We start from the raw sequence: 17,630 nt of genomic DNA, 5'->3' as shown, positions 1-17,630 counted from the left end.
TTTTCCATACAAATAACGAATCCTGATATATATATATATATATTTAATTTAAGTAAAAGATGGTTCAAAGAGAATTTTTAAATCATTTGATATTAAACGCTGACACTTCTTATATTTATAAAGTTTAAACATGATATTTCGATAAATAATAATAATTCTCCGGCCATTGAAATCGTTTGATTCGTACATAACTTCTAATACTCTTCAAAACTTTCTAAATCACCAACAACATTGTGCCTTATATAAACATCACGAAATGAGTAAACAAATTTTTTTATTTTGTCAAAAATCGATATGATTATAATGTAATATTTATTTAAACTTTTTTTAATTATTGTTAATGCACATATTTTATAAATGTAATTATTTGAACTTAAAATTTTAAGAAAAATAATATTTTTTTAATCATTGAGATCATTTAACGAGTTCAAAAAATATATATAAAAGAAGAAAGAAGAATCTAAATTATAACTAGATTTAATAGTAAGGTTGTGGTCATGGGAAATTTGTGATTTGAATTTTACGTGTAAATTATGTTTAAATTTTCTCTAAATTTATTATATTTTAAGTTGAATCATGAGTGAATCTATTAATTCTTCAGGGATGGGAACATAATATGAACTTGATGAGTTTCAATCCGATTGGGTCGGATTTTTAAAAAAAAATTGAGTTCAATTTTGATTGGTCGAGGTTTTTTAGAGGTTATGTTCGGGTCAAATTCGGATTTAGGTTGAAAATTATCCGATCCGACCCGGAAAAAAATAATTTTACCTTATATATTTATGGACAATTGCAATAATACATTTCTATATATTATTTCTAATTAAATATATATTTTTATTGAAAAATATTTTTTTAATAAATATTGTCGGAATCGTCCTTCGGTTGGGCCCGAAATTGGGCTTCGACTTGGAATAAACGAAATGGAGTCGACACCGATCATTTATTTTAGAACAAATGAGTTGATCAGATACCTGATCTGATTCTTACCAAAGATGTGTCGGATTTGGGAGTCGGTTACAGTCAAGGAAGGGTTGACACCCTTGAATTGTCCTTTCGGTACTAAGTAATTTCCAGTTGTCTTTAATTAATAAAATTGAAAGCTTAAATTAAAATGTAAAATAAAGATCCAAATTACTCACCTCTGATAGATTTAAAAGTGAACCCTTAAGAAATCAAGAAATGTGTTAAATAAAAATGCAATAAAAACAAACAAAATACAAAACAAATTAAATAAAGAAGATAAAATAAAAAGAGTAATAAAAAAATAATAATAAAATAATAATAACAAGTAAATAAAATACAAAGTGAAAATAAAGAAATAGAAATAAAATCAAAAAATAAAGAAAATAAGGAAAATAAATAAATAGAATAAACCAAAATAAAATAAACAAAACGAAAAGAATAAAATTAAAAATAAAGACAAGAAAAAATAAAATAAAATATAGGAAAATCATAGTAAAAAGAATATGTACATAATAAATAGCAATAAAAAAATAGACGAATAAATAGAATATACAAAATAACGAAAATAATAGATGTATATATATACGTATAAAAATAATGATATAAAATATATATATATATATAATAGAATAAAATATAAAAATATTAGTAATATAAATAAATAAACAGAAAGAAAAAATATATAAAATAAATAAAAAAGGAATATAATTATGTATATATAATAATTGATTAAATTGAATAAAAACAAAATTGGATGACAAAATTAAGGAGAATTCGGGGTAAAAATTAAAATTTAAGGTCAAAATAAAAGGATTGAAACGACGAGGACAACAAATGGGATTACCCCATTAATTTTAGAAAACACACGGACCCTAAAAAGTGAATCGGGTCGCTTACGGGTCGGGCACGGGCTTAATTATAAAAGCCAAAAAAAATTAAAACTCTCATTTCTTCTTCATTTCAAACCGAGCACCCCCAAATCCATTTTCTCTCATTTGTTCTTATGTTCTTCAAGAACATGAAGAACAACCACCGTGTTTTCCAAAAACCGGTGGCCTGTTGCCTCACCGGCCGTCGTTAATCGGCGCCGACCGCCAGTCATCAGCGGCAAAATCGATTTTGTTTTCAAAGTTTTTTTTTCTCATTCACAAACTCTAGGGAGCAGAATGAACATTCTACCGCTTCCTCATCTACCTCGATGTATGGAGCATCTGTGGTCACACTTGCCACGATATTTGCTTCAGTAATTATGATCACTAAGACTCCATCAATAACAAATTTAACTTTTTGATGCATCGTGGATGGTACGGCACCAGCTTGATGAATCCAAGGCCTTCCTAAAAGACAGTTGTAAAAAGACATGATATCTATCACTAAGAACTCAACGTTGTAGGTGGCTGGTCTGATTGTTAACGACACCTCGATCTTACCAATTACCTCTCTTTTGGTCCCATCAAATGCTCGGACCAAGTTCTGACAGGTTTCCATATATGAGGTATCTATTGGTAGCCTCTTCAATGTAACTAAATGCACCACGTTCAGGGCTGAGCCGTTGTCGATTAAAACACTCGGTAAAGTGTGCCCCTTACAGTAGGTATTAATATGTAATGCCTTTGTTCGACCTCTCCCTCCGGATGGAATCTCATCATTTGAGAATGAGAAGAGATTATCGACTTGAATATTATTACCAGTCGATCCATCTTGTTGATTGGTATGTTTTGCGACACGAACGTCTGATTTAGGACTTTCAACAGTGCTTCTCGGTGTGCCTTCGAGTTCAACAATGGTGTCAACATTGAAGTGTGCATCAACAAGCTATGTAGCTATTCTACAACGTTGTATTCGCTGTGCTTCAAGAACTTGAGGAACTCCTTAGCTTCTTCCTTTTTATAGGCTCATTGATAGTCATCACATCTTCCTTGAATGGCTCAAGTGGTCTCTTCCCCACTTTGCTATCACATTCTCTTGAAGTGCTCACCTGACATTCATAGTTCCATGGCACTTGTCGATTATTCTTGTATTGAAAAGGTCGGGGTGCTGTGATCACCACCTTCACTTGAGTCGTTGTTGTTGTCTTCACTTTAGGGGTAATTATCAAAGGGCTACCCCTGCCGTTTTTTCTTTCTGATGACTCTCCGGTAGCGCAAACATCTGCTTTCGGAGAATATTGTATCTCTTCATAAAATTCCAACTCTTTCATGTCTATCATGAGCTGGACTAACGCTTTGAACTCTGGGTAATCCTGCACCTCATGCCTATCATCATTGTGGTAACAACAATGATCATTGGTTTTCATTCCTTGTTGTCTCTAACTGGGGGCCGAGAAGCCCTGCTTTCACCATTTGGCTCCATATCCAAGACAAAGGATATTTTACCTCCGAAACATTAGCTTTGATTCTCCTGTCATTCTCGGTAGTGACTGCGTTAATCCCAGTCTCATGATGATTAGGCAAGGGATTTTGTGCGACGTTTGGTGTTCCGAAGTTGAAATGAATCCAATTTTTGTTTCGCATTCATTGTACAAGCCTCTTGAATGTGAGACAATTTTCAATCAAGTGCCTCTATACACCCCCGTGGTACTTGCAGTGAGCGTTCTCGTCATACTACCTGGGATAAGGGGGCTTAATTAGCTCCATAGGGTAAGGCGACACCATTGACCATTCAAGCATATACTTTTATAAAAAAACCATAGAAAATTTAAAACTTCTATTCTATAAAGTAATTCTTTTACATAAACATGTTTAAAACCTTAACATACTCCATCATAGCGTACATATATAATGGCTTAGTTACATGCAAACATACTAAATTATATGACAAGATATACTTTACAAAATATTTCTGATCTGAACTTTGCGCGGAGATATGCTTCTTTACAGATCCGAAGCTTGATCTTCTGACTTATCCACACCTACGTGTAAGACACTTACACGCTAAGTCATAGACATAGTGAGACATGTAAATACATAAAGTAACTAACAAATGCATGAACATCTTATGTAATACACATTACACTTATATACCTATTGAACTCATCACTAACATGTTTATCCTTACTTATTTCCTTGTCATTAATTCAATTCCGTCATATGAGCATATATTGAACATAAACATATAATATAATTTCAAAACACAACAATACATGAATGATTACTATGATTATATCATACATAACCATATAACATCTCATATCACCACTACACTTATTCATTTGTTACCATTATTATCATATAATCCTAACTTATCACTTATATATATCACATATACCATTTCACAGGAAACACACATATCATTATATAAAATTATGTTTCTTTTCAAAGCCCATGCACACTATTGAGAACTTAAGGTATGTGAGTACCTAGAGGTTGTGCACAATGCTGTCACCACAGCTCGTATAAATCCTATTAGGGGCGCGTAGAATTTGTCCCGTATGACAACTATGTCCCGAAGGACCACGTAGACCCTCGACTCTTAGCATGCCAACTATACCTATAGCTCTCGTATTATATAACATGGGCATTATTATTTATCTTTTTACATATTCACGTAGGCACATAGTTCACTTTCACATAGCATATTTCCATGTAATTCACATTCACTTATCACATAGCTTTTCACTTTTACTTGTATTCCTTTTCACATAGTTCATAGCCATGATTCTTATCTCACAACACATTTTTTTGCATATACATGTTCTCATACAACCCCTTCATTCAATTATAACATCTAATCTATCTTATTATACTAACATGTATTCATATCATTCATTTCACATACATAACATATCATATAACATTATAATAGAAACACATATGAGTCATATTATTTTCACATATATTTTATCATATATCTCATGATCACATGACCTATTATCATAAATACATGTATTTACATAGTTCACACATAAATATGCATTCAACAATTAGACATATGGATTTACTCATATACCATACATCTAACACCATATCACAACATGTTTATGCTTTAGTACTCATATCATATAATATCGGAATTAGACTCATTGCTTTGCGATCGATGTCTACACAATCATATATTTATACTATCAGTATCCCATTGATATACTATAATCTATAATTTCTTAGACTGAAAGAAAGATTTATTTCATTTCCTATTGAAGTGCATCGGTACATTCTACCATGTATCGATTCATCCCTTAATATACGCATCGATGCACTACCCATGCATCGGTACACAAATCACCTTCGATGTTTTACTCTTAAGCGGGTGCATCGATGCACTAATGACATTCGATGTTCATTTATTTGAGAGTGCATCGGTACATATTGAATGTGCATCGATGCACACAGTCCAGAAATTACCTCTTAAGCACGAAAACGTCTTGTTTTGACCCCAAATTCTACTTATTAATCCCTCCTTATACCTTAAAACTTATCTATACATATATAAACCTTCTTATAACACTATAACACTTTACCATCTCTCATAATTCACCATAATTCTTGAATTAAAGAATTTCATCAAATTTTCCATATGTTCTAAATTCAAGTCTATTACCTTTAACTTCTTAATTAACCCACTGACAAGTCAAATCCATCCTTAGAACTTCAAAAACCTTTCTATAACAAAAGTTCATTTCTAAACTCTTAATAGAAATTCCTTTCTAATTCTTTCCTCTTGGTGTTTTAAGCTTATATAAGCTTTCTTTAAGCTTATATAAGCTTTCTTTAAGCTTATACAACACCTAATTATTCCAACCCAACCTATAAATTCCAGAAATTAACCAATTAAATCAACTTACCCTTGGGAGCTGGAGCCACGAGAGGAAGAAGAAGAAAGAAAGAAGATAAACTTTTCCTCTTTCACACGTGTTATCTCCCTAAATAAGGGAGATAAAATATCTTCCAAGCTAAATTACTATAATACCCTTATAATCATCATATTTACCCTTTTATCCAATAATAAAATATTCTTATTTAAATCCTTGAACTATCAATTTTCCTAAATTGATCCCCAAATTTCTAAAATTCTCATTTTAGTCATTGACCCAGATTTCAGGATGTTACAGTAACACCTTTGTTGGCGTTGTAGGTGTTGACATTGTTGATCTCTTTGTCTTTGTTCTTTATGTGAGACTTCTTACTGGATTCCCCTCCCTCCATTTTTCATTGTTTTATGGCCAACTCGATCATCTCATCGGCCATAACTAGATCTGAGAAACTTCCCGATATGATTGCCACCAGGTGCCCGAAGTAAGAGGCTTTTAGGGTCTGAACAAAGAGCTTCCTAGTTTCCTTTTCATCCAAGAGTGGATGAACTTGCACGGCTAAATCCCTCCATCTCTGTATGTATTGTCGGAAACTCTCGTCATGCTTTTTCTCCAAGCTTTGTAACATAACCTGGTCTGGTCTCATATCATTTGATGTGTTTGTACTGCTCCAAGAAAGACTTGACTAAGTTTTTCCATGTCTTGATGTGAGTTTAGTTCAGCTGATTATACCACCAAATAGCTGAACCAGACAGACTCTCCTAGAAATAGTGGATCAGGAGTTTGTCATTTCCCACATATCCTGTCATCTTCCGATAGAACATAGTGATGTGGACTGAGGGGCAGCTATTCCCGTCGAATTTCTTGAACTCGGGGGCTTTAAATTTTGGTGGAAGCATTAAATCCGAAACCAAACTTAGCTCTATTACATCCACTCCATAATAGTTGTGATCCCCTTTGACCATCTTCATCTGGTCTTCCAACATCTTAATATTTTCTTCCATCTTCTTCGCCTTATCTTCCTCATCAAAATTTGAGATGGGATAGTCATCCGGATGATTGTCAAGGTTGATTGCAGAAGTTTGTATCTTCACAACATATACAACTTTCCCTTTGGTAATAGATGAGTCCCCGGGTAGGATTTCGGGTGAAATAACCACCTGTGGGGTTGGTGGTATAGCTATCCCCTCAGACGAGGTTGCCCCTGGTGCGCTTGCTTGTTGTAAACCAGACAATTTGGCCACGATTTGATCGACCAAAGACTCATGACTTTTCGTGATAGAATCCAGGGTATTCTGACTGTTCTGGGCTACCTTATCCTCTAGCTCTTTCTGTAATTTCACCATATTCTCCTTGATTTTTTTCAATTTTAGCCTATATTTGTCTCTTTTTTGTTCAAGTGTTGTACGAATAATGCGTGTCTAATGCTTACGGAGGTAAACTCGATGTTTTATCTTTCTTCTCCTTCTGAGACATGTTCTGTTAGTTAATATGAATGTAAAAACATAGAAAATATAAAAAAATAAACATGAAATATAAAATACAAAGGATGAGATGCATAATGTATGCGATTTAGAGGCATTGATCCAGAAAAGTGTTTGTTATTATAAATAATCCTTATTTAAACAAAAGTGTTTTATCTTTTAAGAGACATAAAAACAAGCTAAAGGTACATCCGGACTAAATCCTCTAGACCCAGAACAGCTTTTTAGTAAGTTGACAAGTCTTCTTCCTTCATCTGTCACTGGTTGGATGCCTTGTCGAACCACCCCGACTTCCATTGTTAGGCCATGCATATGACGAGCTGCCTTTTGTACTTGCTCCAGGAAATTATGGATGCTTGCATCTCTAGCCTTTACCCTCTGCTAAGCTTGCTCCCAACGGAAACGCCATTGTAAACCTCCGTCAAAGGGCATTATCTGAAGCTCGCTCGCTTGCTTATTGATTCCATCCATAATAGCTTCTAACTCAACTATAGTTTTGACATCTCGCTCTTGTTGTTTCTGAAGGGATTTCTCCATATCAGCTACCTAGATTCTCAAGCGCTTGTTCCGATGATGATTGTCTATCAAGCGCCTCTGAGTAGTCTTCAGCTGATCTTTCAGAGTCTCTCTCTCATCAGGCTCCTCAAATTTCCTTTTCAGGCTGTGAGCTTATTCTTTCCAGTATTCGGAAGTCCTTTTCAGATTGGAGTTACTCTAGACTTGCTCTTGGTACCCTTTTCTCAAGTCCTTGAGCTCAAAACAGACATTCATATGTTCATTCTCGAGCTTGTCTACTCGATCTTTCTGAGTGTCGGTATCTAACTTCCACTGGTAGCATTCAACCTTGAGTTCCCTTACTTTTTATTTCAGTTCATTTTTCACAGCTGCAAACTCTTTCTTCGCTATCTTAAGTTCGGAAGGGACAGACCTGAGATGTTCCTCCATAGTTCGGGTTTCCTCGTAATCTGGCACTGGGATGTTGTCATTTTTCCTCAATCTTCACCACTCAAAATAGTCCATAGTGAGCATATCCTTGGCAGCCACGACATCCATCCGAAATACTTATTCCATGACTCGGCTACTTCCTTGAGTTTTTTCTTATAGTTTTCGCCATGGTATAAAAATTCTGATCCAGCTAGTCCATACGTCACTGGGACAAACTGACGTGCCCCAAACTGTCGAAGTATCAACAGCGGAGAATATCCAAATCCTACCCACAATCCAAGAAGTGTCATAATGTCTGAATCCCCACAAAGGAAGAGAATGTCACTGTGGGTCAACCAATGGGCTCTCCAGGCAATATCTCGGTCCTAAAAATACGTGAAGACCTTCATCCATTTTTCCTTTGAGGCACCTTCATGTAATTTCAAAGTGATGAATTCACTTAAAGGTGAATAAGTGGTACTGAATCGGTGATAGGCAACCCCATTAGTTTTCCAAAAATGGTTGTGAATCCAGACTTGGAGAAGCTGAGCACACCCAATGAACCTTCATCTGCCAGTTTTTCTACAGTGGTAACGAGAGCAGAAGGTCTCAGCTAAAATGGTCGGTGCTGGATTTACTTGTCTTGTGAGCTGTTTAAATAGCTCCACCACAGCTGCATTGATGCACCGTAAAGTCTTCGGGAAGATAATCAAACCGTAAAGGCCCAGTACAAAAAGATCTATAGTCTTCCATTTATCAGGATGATATCAGGGTGATTCTTCATCAATTGCTTGATGGCAGGCCAAGGAATTCCTTCTCCAGTGTCTTTGCACTGAGTCCGGTCAGTTGCCCTTCTCGTCTACTCCCGCAACTTTGGCCAACCCATTTTTGAAGGGCTGACTTTTGATATGTTTGATATAGGCTCGCTCCAATCTGATGCTTTCACAGTGTAGAAGTGTAATATATTCTTCGATAGTGGGCACCATGTCCTCCCGGTTAAAGGTGAAGCAGCTATACCCCTAGTTCCAGAATTGAATCAAGGCTCTGATTAAAGGCTCTGATTAAAGGCTCATCTACTTTGACATAGATCAGGAGTATGATATCACCATACCGCTGGCTGAACTTTTTCTTTCGGTCACCTTTCCAACTGTCCCAAATGCTTCGTAGTTCTTGGACATCATTCTGTTTCAGGCTGATAGAGGCGTAGCTAACCAGTTCTGACACATAGCTTCCCTGAAGACTATCTCCCTTTTCTTTCTAAGTCTTCTCGGACCATAGTCGTACCTCGATGTTTTTTATCTCTTGCATTACAACCCCTTTGTCCATTAGTTCAGATTATTTATGTGTAACAAACATTATTTTAGGGATTAATGGCCTCTTTTCATGATGCAAAATTCTAAAAAAAGACAAACACAAAAACAAAAAGTTAGTAAAAATAAGAATAATAGTAATGAGAGTAAAAATGTAAAAAGAAACAGTAAACTGCATGGTTAGGGTAAAAATATCCTAGGGTTTGAAATGAGATTTTGGGGTAGGCTCTAATTCTCCATAGTCTCCCAGTTTAGGTTCTAAAAATAGTACCCGAGTTCTCGTTGCTGGTGCCCCCTTGGGCTTGCCAGACCCTTAGCCCTAAGCTCATTACAAGCTCGTGTGGACTAAGTTAAACTCGAGAGGAAACATTCCCTTATGCCTATACGGAGAATAAATTCCTACGAAAGCATAAGGTATATGAATCCTGAAGGTTACTTGCTAGGTCCATACAAAGAACAAATTCTCACGAGAACGTCGCTTTCACCCCCACTTAAAAATGGGTTCAGAGCTTGGGTTTAAAGCCTTAGGTGGAAAAAACTTTAAAGGCTGAAATCACTAAAAAGAGACCGTCAGTACAACTATTTATTTGGAAAAAAAACATAATCAAAAGTAAGTCATAAATATAAAAAAATTACCTTAAAATTTAAACTTACCCTTTTCATTAAAAAGACAACTGGAAATTACCTTAGCCTGACTCACTTACATGTCCCCAGCGGAGTCGCCAAACTGTCAGAACCGTCTTTCGGTTGGGCTCTGAATTGGGCTTTGACTTGGAATAAACTAAATAGAGTCACCACCAATCATTTATTTTAGAACAAATGGGTTGATTGGATACCTTATCTCTTACATGATCTGCGTCTTACCAAAGATGTGTCGGATTCGGGAGTCGGTTACAGTCAAGGAAGGGTTGGCACCCTTGAACTGCACTTTCTGTACTACATAATTTCTAGTTGTCTTTAATTAAGAAAATTGAAAGCTTAAATTAAAAGGTAAAATAACAATCCAAATTACTCACCTTTGATAGATTTAAAAGTGAACCCTTAAGAAATCAAGAAATGTGTTAAATAAAAATGCAATAAAAACAAACAAAATACAAAACAAATGAAATAAAGAAGATAAAATAAAAAAAAGTAAGAAAGATAAAGAAAAATAATAATAATAAAATAAAGATAACAAGTAAATAAAATAAACAAAATGAAAATAAAGAAACATAAATAAAATCAAAAAATAAAGAAAATAAATAAATAGAATAAACAAAAATAAAATAAACAAAACGAAACGAAACGAAACGAAACGAAACGAAAAGAATAAAAATAAAAATAAAGACAAGAAAAAATGAAATAAAATATTGGGAAATCATAGTAAAAAGAATATGTGCATAATAAATAGCAATAAAAAATAGACGAATAAATAGAATATACAAAATAATGAAAATAATATATATATACGTATAAAAATAATGATATAAAAATATATATAATAGAATAGAATATAAAAAATTAGTAATATAAATAAATAAACAGAAAGAAAAAATATATAAAATAAATAAAAAAGGAATATAATTACGTATATATAATAATGGATTAAATTGAATAAAAATAAAATTGGATGGCCAAATTAAGGAGAATTCGGGGTAAAAATTAGAATTTAAGGTCAAAATAAAAGGATTGAAACGATGAGGGACCAAAAATGAGATTATCCCATTAATTTTAGAAAACACGTGAACCCTACAAAGTGGATCAAGTCACACGCGGATCGAGCACGGGCTTAACTATAAAAGCCAAAAAAAATTAAAACTCTCATTTCTTATTCCTTTCAAACCGAGCACCCCCAAATCCATTTTCTCTCATTTGTTCTTATGTTCTTTAAGAACATGAAGAACGACCACCGTGTTTTTCAGAAACCGATGGCCCGCCGCCTCGCCGGCCGCCGGTCATCAGCGGTAAAATCGATTTTTTTTTGTTTTTCAAAACTTTTTTCTCAATCTTTTAAAAATGACATCGTTTTTCAAAAAGTTGCCTCTGGAGGGCTAGATCTGTAGATCTTTCGAAGGAATAAGCCTTCCCCGATCCTCGACAAAGAACCCTTTTGGGGTTTTATTCGAACCAAAATAGCGAGAAAACGAACACTACACCAACATGCAAGCCTCAAATCGAAAAATGTGAGATCTTTACCTTTATTGCTTTCGAAATTTTACAAAAATGCTTCGAGTATTCTTGCTTTCGCCGTGATTTTTATGTGCGTCTTTTGTTTGCGAAATGGTGTTGATTACATCCAATATTTATAATGAAAAAAGAAGCTCTATTTTTTGTGAATTTGTTTCCGAGTAAAATACTCGTTTGGTTGTTATTCTTAGCTTCATACTAACAAACGTTTGTTGTTTGTTATCCCGAACGAAACGGCCGGCGGTGGGGAGGAGTGGAGCATGAGGAGTCCTTGGGAGTAACTTGCGGCGTCGAGGGTGAGAAAAGATTAGAGTTGGGAACCCTAATTCTACCGATTCAGGTTGAAGCTCCACTGGATCCGGTTCAGGTGCTCCAGCGGGTCGCGGGTTGCTGCTTGGATTCGGGCTGCTCCACTGGAATGCGCGTTGGGTTTGGGTCTTGGCTATGAGTTGCTGGGCCAACAGCTGTGTAATAATTTTGGGCCAAATATTCAAGCCTAAAAGAAAGCAAACATTATTAATAATGTAATGTATATATATGTATGATACTTTATATTATACATATATTTAATGTATGCACATTATAATGTAAGTGATATTTTAAATGTACCAAACGTATACACCATATAACATAACCGTATCATATATTATAAATACGTCACGAAATGTTATGTGATATCGGACGAAAATGTGTGACTACAAATATATTATTTTGAATCTAGTCGGGTTTGAATTTTGACTCAAAAATGAAGTGTGAATTTTCATATCAAGTCAAATTAAATGAACGGTGTATAATTTTCGGATGGAGTTGGGTTGATCGAAAACCGACCTAACCCTAGTCATGCCCATCCTTATAACTATTCAGGCTGACATGCTATACCAAATAATGTTATAAAATTCAGAATGACAATGGAGTCTGCCATACTTTATGTTGAACCTCTGTTTTAATAATAATTATTAAATAAATGAAAAAAATAAATTATAAAAAATTCAAAATCAATTGAACTGTTGGTTTTCATTTTGTTTCGGTCTTTTATTTTCTAACATTTCACTCAATTTTTAATTTAAAAGATCAAATCATTTATTTCTGATTCAACCGATTATTTTGATATTGTTTTGACAACTATGATAGCCTGCAATAAAAATCGGCGAGTTCAAACCTGTAAGAATTGAGTTATTAATCGTTCAACGTATTTAATAAAAATCCATCATATAAAATTATGTTTTTTATATAATCGATAGACTTATTTATGAAGATTGGAAAATAATTTTTTTTTTGAAATAATTTGTCATTATATTACATGTTTGGTTAATATATATATATATATATATTATGAGCATTAATAGTAAAATATATAATATTATAATTATAATTATAATTTTAGATTGTATAGATACTTATATTTGAAACTTCACTTTCAAAAATCAAAATTAAAAAAGTTGTTTTTAATTAGAAAAGGGCAGTCCAACAAATACCATTTGGAATCAACTACATGCAATAGTCTCTTTTTGAGTGCACATGCAGCCATGTGAGGAGTTCCTTTGTGGACCTATACAAGGTTTTCCTTTTTAATAGCATGAGTTATTATAATTCGGTATTTGTTCATAATTTTTTTAATTATTGATAACGTATATATATCAATGCATCTGCTCAACAAAATGCCTCAGAGAAAAATTGTAATCCCTTAAATCATCGAGGTCACTTAATATATTCAAATTTTTTTTTTATTATTATCAATATAAGAATTAAATATACTACTATTCACATTTATATACACACACATTTTATTTGCAGACTATGAAGTCTGGGCTGATGGATTTGGACCATACAACCCACCAAGTCAAATAACCCATGGAGCTTGTTTTTAAATTTCAAAAGAATTTTATATTAGAAGTAGGGGTGAGCATTTGATCGAATTGAGTTGAGTCAAGTCAAATAAAAAAAATAAAGTTAATCAAGTTGAGTTGTATTTTATGACACAAACATAATTTGAAATTTTTTTACTCGAGTTGTTCGAATTTCTATATAAATTTAATTGTAATTATTTATAATATTATGATATAGATTTGTTCTAATTTATCAATTTTATCTAACCATATAAGATATGCATACATATTTTTTCACATTATTTTTCACATTATAATGTTATTTAATAAATCAATAAAATCTAAAATTATAAAATATATTTATAATATTATTTTTCAAATAAGTTATTTGGAAGATAAAATATTGGTGGGAGCATAAAGGAGTCAAAGAATTGACGAGAAGAAAGAAAATGCAAAAAATTACAGTCAGAATACCAAATTGAATAAAATAAAAAGTTAAGGAACTAAATTGAAAAAAGTAAATTTGTAGTTAAAAGTAGTAATTAAAGTTACATAGGTGTTCTATAGTGGTAGAGGTATTTTAAATTTGGTCAAAATGGACTTAAAATGAAAGATGAATTGAATAAATCAGAAAATCGTGCAAAGTTGATGGACTAAATTAAAAAAAAATAGAAAATTTTGTTATCAAAAAGAGAAATTAAAGATACATAGGTATTCTATGATAGTTTAAAAGTATGTGATTTAAGTTCGATAAAATGAACTTAAAATGCAGGATGAATTGAAAAAAAATAAGAAAATTAGAGATCCGATCGTTAAACATAGTTCAACTGAAAGTATTTCAAAAAATAAGTGTAAATATTAGATTAATATAATTATTTTTATTTTTCATATGTTGTAAAATGATGATATGGACGATTTGAGATTTGAAATTTATATAGATATTTGATATGGCCTATGTTGATAATTGAGATAATATTTAAAAAAAAAATTGAACCAAATTAAACTTTCATATATACAATTATACAAAATCAAAATCCATATATAACATAACACATTCAACAAAAGTTCATAAAGATATTTGAAATTTATCTTCTTTTTTTCATTTTGTATAATTTTATTTGATTTTTTTTATTTTTAATTTTTTATAATGTTTAATGTTTTTATTTTTTTATGGCAATGGTATCATATCATTGAATAAAGAAATACACAGAATAATAGTATAGTGACCAAGCTCATAGAAAAATTGAAAACGTACCAAACTAATAATTTAAGAATGTACATTGGCCGAAAAGAGATTTTAAACCTACAAACTAATATGGAACTTTTCCAATTGAGTGATGATGTGATGAGTAGTGGGTACCCCATGGTTCCACCAAGCACATGGAGCCACACATGCTTGGTCTAAGTCACTGTCCAAATTCAATTTTATTTGCTCTGAATTTAGAGGATGAAATGAAATGATATCCTGATCTACATGAACCTACCAAATACCAATAAAGAAGAATCAAATAGTGTTATCCTACTCTATATGGGGATTTGAAATTTTCAGGGTATGTGATGAGTAGTGGTACCCCATGGTTCCACCAACACTGGAGCCACACATGCTGGTCTAAGTCACTGTCCAAATTCAATTTTATTGCTCTGAATTTAGAGATGAAATGAAATGATATCCTGATCTACATGAACCTACCAAATACCAATAAAGAAGAATCAAATAGTGTTATCCTACTCTATATGGGGATTTGAAATTTTCAGGGTGTCGATTGCACCCAACATCTCTCAATCTATCTCTGTGTATGTGTAGACTAAATTGATGAGTCATGTGGGCAAATGCATATGGGTGGGAACATTAGGGGCCAAGCCATGGCTTCCATGTTCATAGTTTATCAAGCATATGTACCTATTGGAATTAATACATAGCTTAAATGACCTTTTTCCCCTTTGGGGTTCAATCCATTTGCTTTAATTTTGTGAAGTGATGTGCTTTTTATCTAGTTGGTGATGATAAGGTGCATGGAACCCTAAAAAGCTTAACCAACTGAGATTGGAGGACAAACTCTTTCCCTAGACAGTTGTGAGAATCTAACATTTTGGATTGCCTAGTGTTACCCCCATCAATTTTGCCTAAAATCACTAAAGTTGGCACTTACTCCATTTTCTTTTTCATATACAAGATAGGTTTAATTGGATAACATGAAGAAAAAAATTAGGGTAAACTGCGTATTTAGTTACCCACCTATTCTCACGCTTTATTTTTGGTCACAGAACTAAAAACTATGAATAAAAGTATTTGACTAAAAGTCTTATGTTCCACTTAAATTGAGTGATTCATTTCAACCCTCATCATTTTGCTCTTTTGTAAAATCACATATAATTTTCTCTTCTTCTTTTTCCTAATAAAAAGGTGCATTTAATGGTAAGTTAAACATGGGTCGAATAGTTAGTTGGCCATTCAATTGTATTTCATCTAACAATGTGGTATTTTTAGATTTGTTTTTATCAATTTAACCACTCAATTATATATTCGCCTAATAATGTGACACTTCAAAAAGATTATCCACGTGCCATCTTAACCATACCTTACGACATTTTAAAATTTTTTATCACCAATTTCAATTATTTGATTGCCTTACATATCATCCATTATTATTATAAACGAATTTGTAGACCCACAAATTAATAAATTGATAACATGTAGCATATGACTTAAAAAAAATTTAAAAAAAAATTCAACGTGGATTTTCTGTAATATATGAATGATGAAAACATTTTTTTTCAAAAATGACATATAAAATCCATGTAAAAGAAATATTTTTAGTTGCTTTTTAATATATATAAAATGTGTTACTCGTTTATTGGTTCAATAATGTGACACTTTCTAGTTGTATTGCGCGTTACCCTAACTCATTGGAACGTGTCGTACGATACATAATATAAGCCACTCCGTCGTTAATCTGTTAAAAGGACGATGACATGACATGGACGGGCCGTGACGATGAGGACGTGGATGACTTACCAAAACGACGTCGTTTTGCTTAAAAACATTAAAATAATATGCAACTTATGGGCTTTGAACCCCAAACCCCTGGATATTAAACATAATACTTAACCATCAAGCTACCTTATATTTCTTTATTGGTTTTCTATAAAAGTTTTAAAATTTTAAAACTCCAGTTAACAATGTTTGAACCCCAAATAAAATTATTGCTTAACCCCTGGCATCGATATCTAGTACCCTTTATATCCATCTTCATTCTCTTGTTTCATCACCATATCTCAAAGTTGTTGCTTTTAGTAAATTCAAGAACACACCTAGCAGATGTACAAGTTCTCAAAGATGTGAAAAATGGTATGGACCCTCATTCCATTGCTCCGGATCTTGATTGAGCTCTTGGGATTTCTCCATTGACCCATGCGACAACATCTTCACTGACCACTTCACTTGCGACCTCAGGTGTGATACACTCGTCTCTGGTTTGCTTCAAGTTCCTGACTCGTTCTCCAATTTATAGGCTCCTGGTAAATGCACATCACAAGTGCATCCAAACTCATTAAGAAACCAAAAATATCAAGGTTAAACTAGCTCCATGCCCAATGAATATACGCAATGCTGAAGCTGAGCATATGGTATTTCCAAATTACAAAGAACTTTCAATCTTGAATCCAAAATCAGATATCAGTGACTAATTGAAGATCATATGCTTACAAAGACCATTTGCCTTCAATAATAAGTCCAAATAAACAACAAAATGTACATCAATGCAACACAGTTGTTAGTTTAAACTTTACAAATGTGCAACATCTCTTCAAGGCAAAAATTAATAAAGCCAGAAGATTTTTCTAATTGCTTCAACTTGCAACAAAAACACCTTAAAATAGCACGAATACATATTCAAAGCTAATCAAAACAATAATATCCCCCACCTACCCACCCCCAAAATAGAAAGCTCCACAGCCCTTGTAATGAATATTACCACCCGATTCACTAACCATATCACCATAGGAAGCATCCATTGCACATTTAACCAAATGAGTTTTTTGCATCTTCCACCTTCTGATAGAAACTGCCCACCTATTCCTGCACATTTAACACGCTTGGGTCGACTAGGTCTCTCCGGAAACTCAGTCACCGTTGAAATACCCGCCGTTCTTGGCTCACTCCCTCACCTCTATACCTTGACAACAACCATCTCCATGGACCAATTCC

The 17,630-nt window shown here is 33.3% G+C and overlaps 1 protein-coding gene across 1 annotated transcript; it reads right to left on the bottom strand.

The window, feature by feature from the left end:
• Positions 1-6,474: 6,474 nt before the first annotated feature.
• LOC120192155 lies at positions 6,475-7,059 on the bottom strand. Its single transcript, XM_039194989.1, has one exon. It carries the CDS (start codon positions 7,057-7,059, stop codon positions 6,475-6,477), a length of 585 nt encoding a protein of 194 aa, XP_039050920.1.
• Between the last annotated feature and the right edge of the window lie 10,571 nt (positions 7,060-17,630).

Source organism: Hibiscus syriacus, unplaced genomic scaffold, assembly GCF_006381635.1.
Source record: "Hibiscus syriacus cultivar Baekdansim isolate YM2019G1 unplaced genomic scaffold, ASM638163v2 tig00116971_pilon, whole genome shotgun sequence".
NCBI lineage: Eukaryota > Viridiplantae > Streptophyta > Magnoliopsida > Malvales > Malvaceae > Hibiscus > Hibiscus syriacus.
Note: the sequence above shows the minus strand (reverse complement) of the source record. Positions and strands in the feature narration are given on the sequence as shown.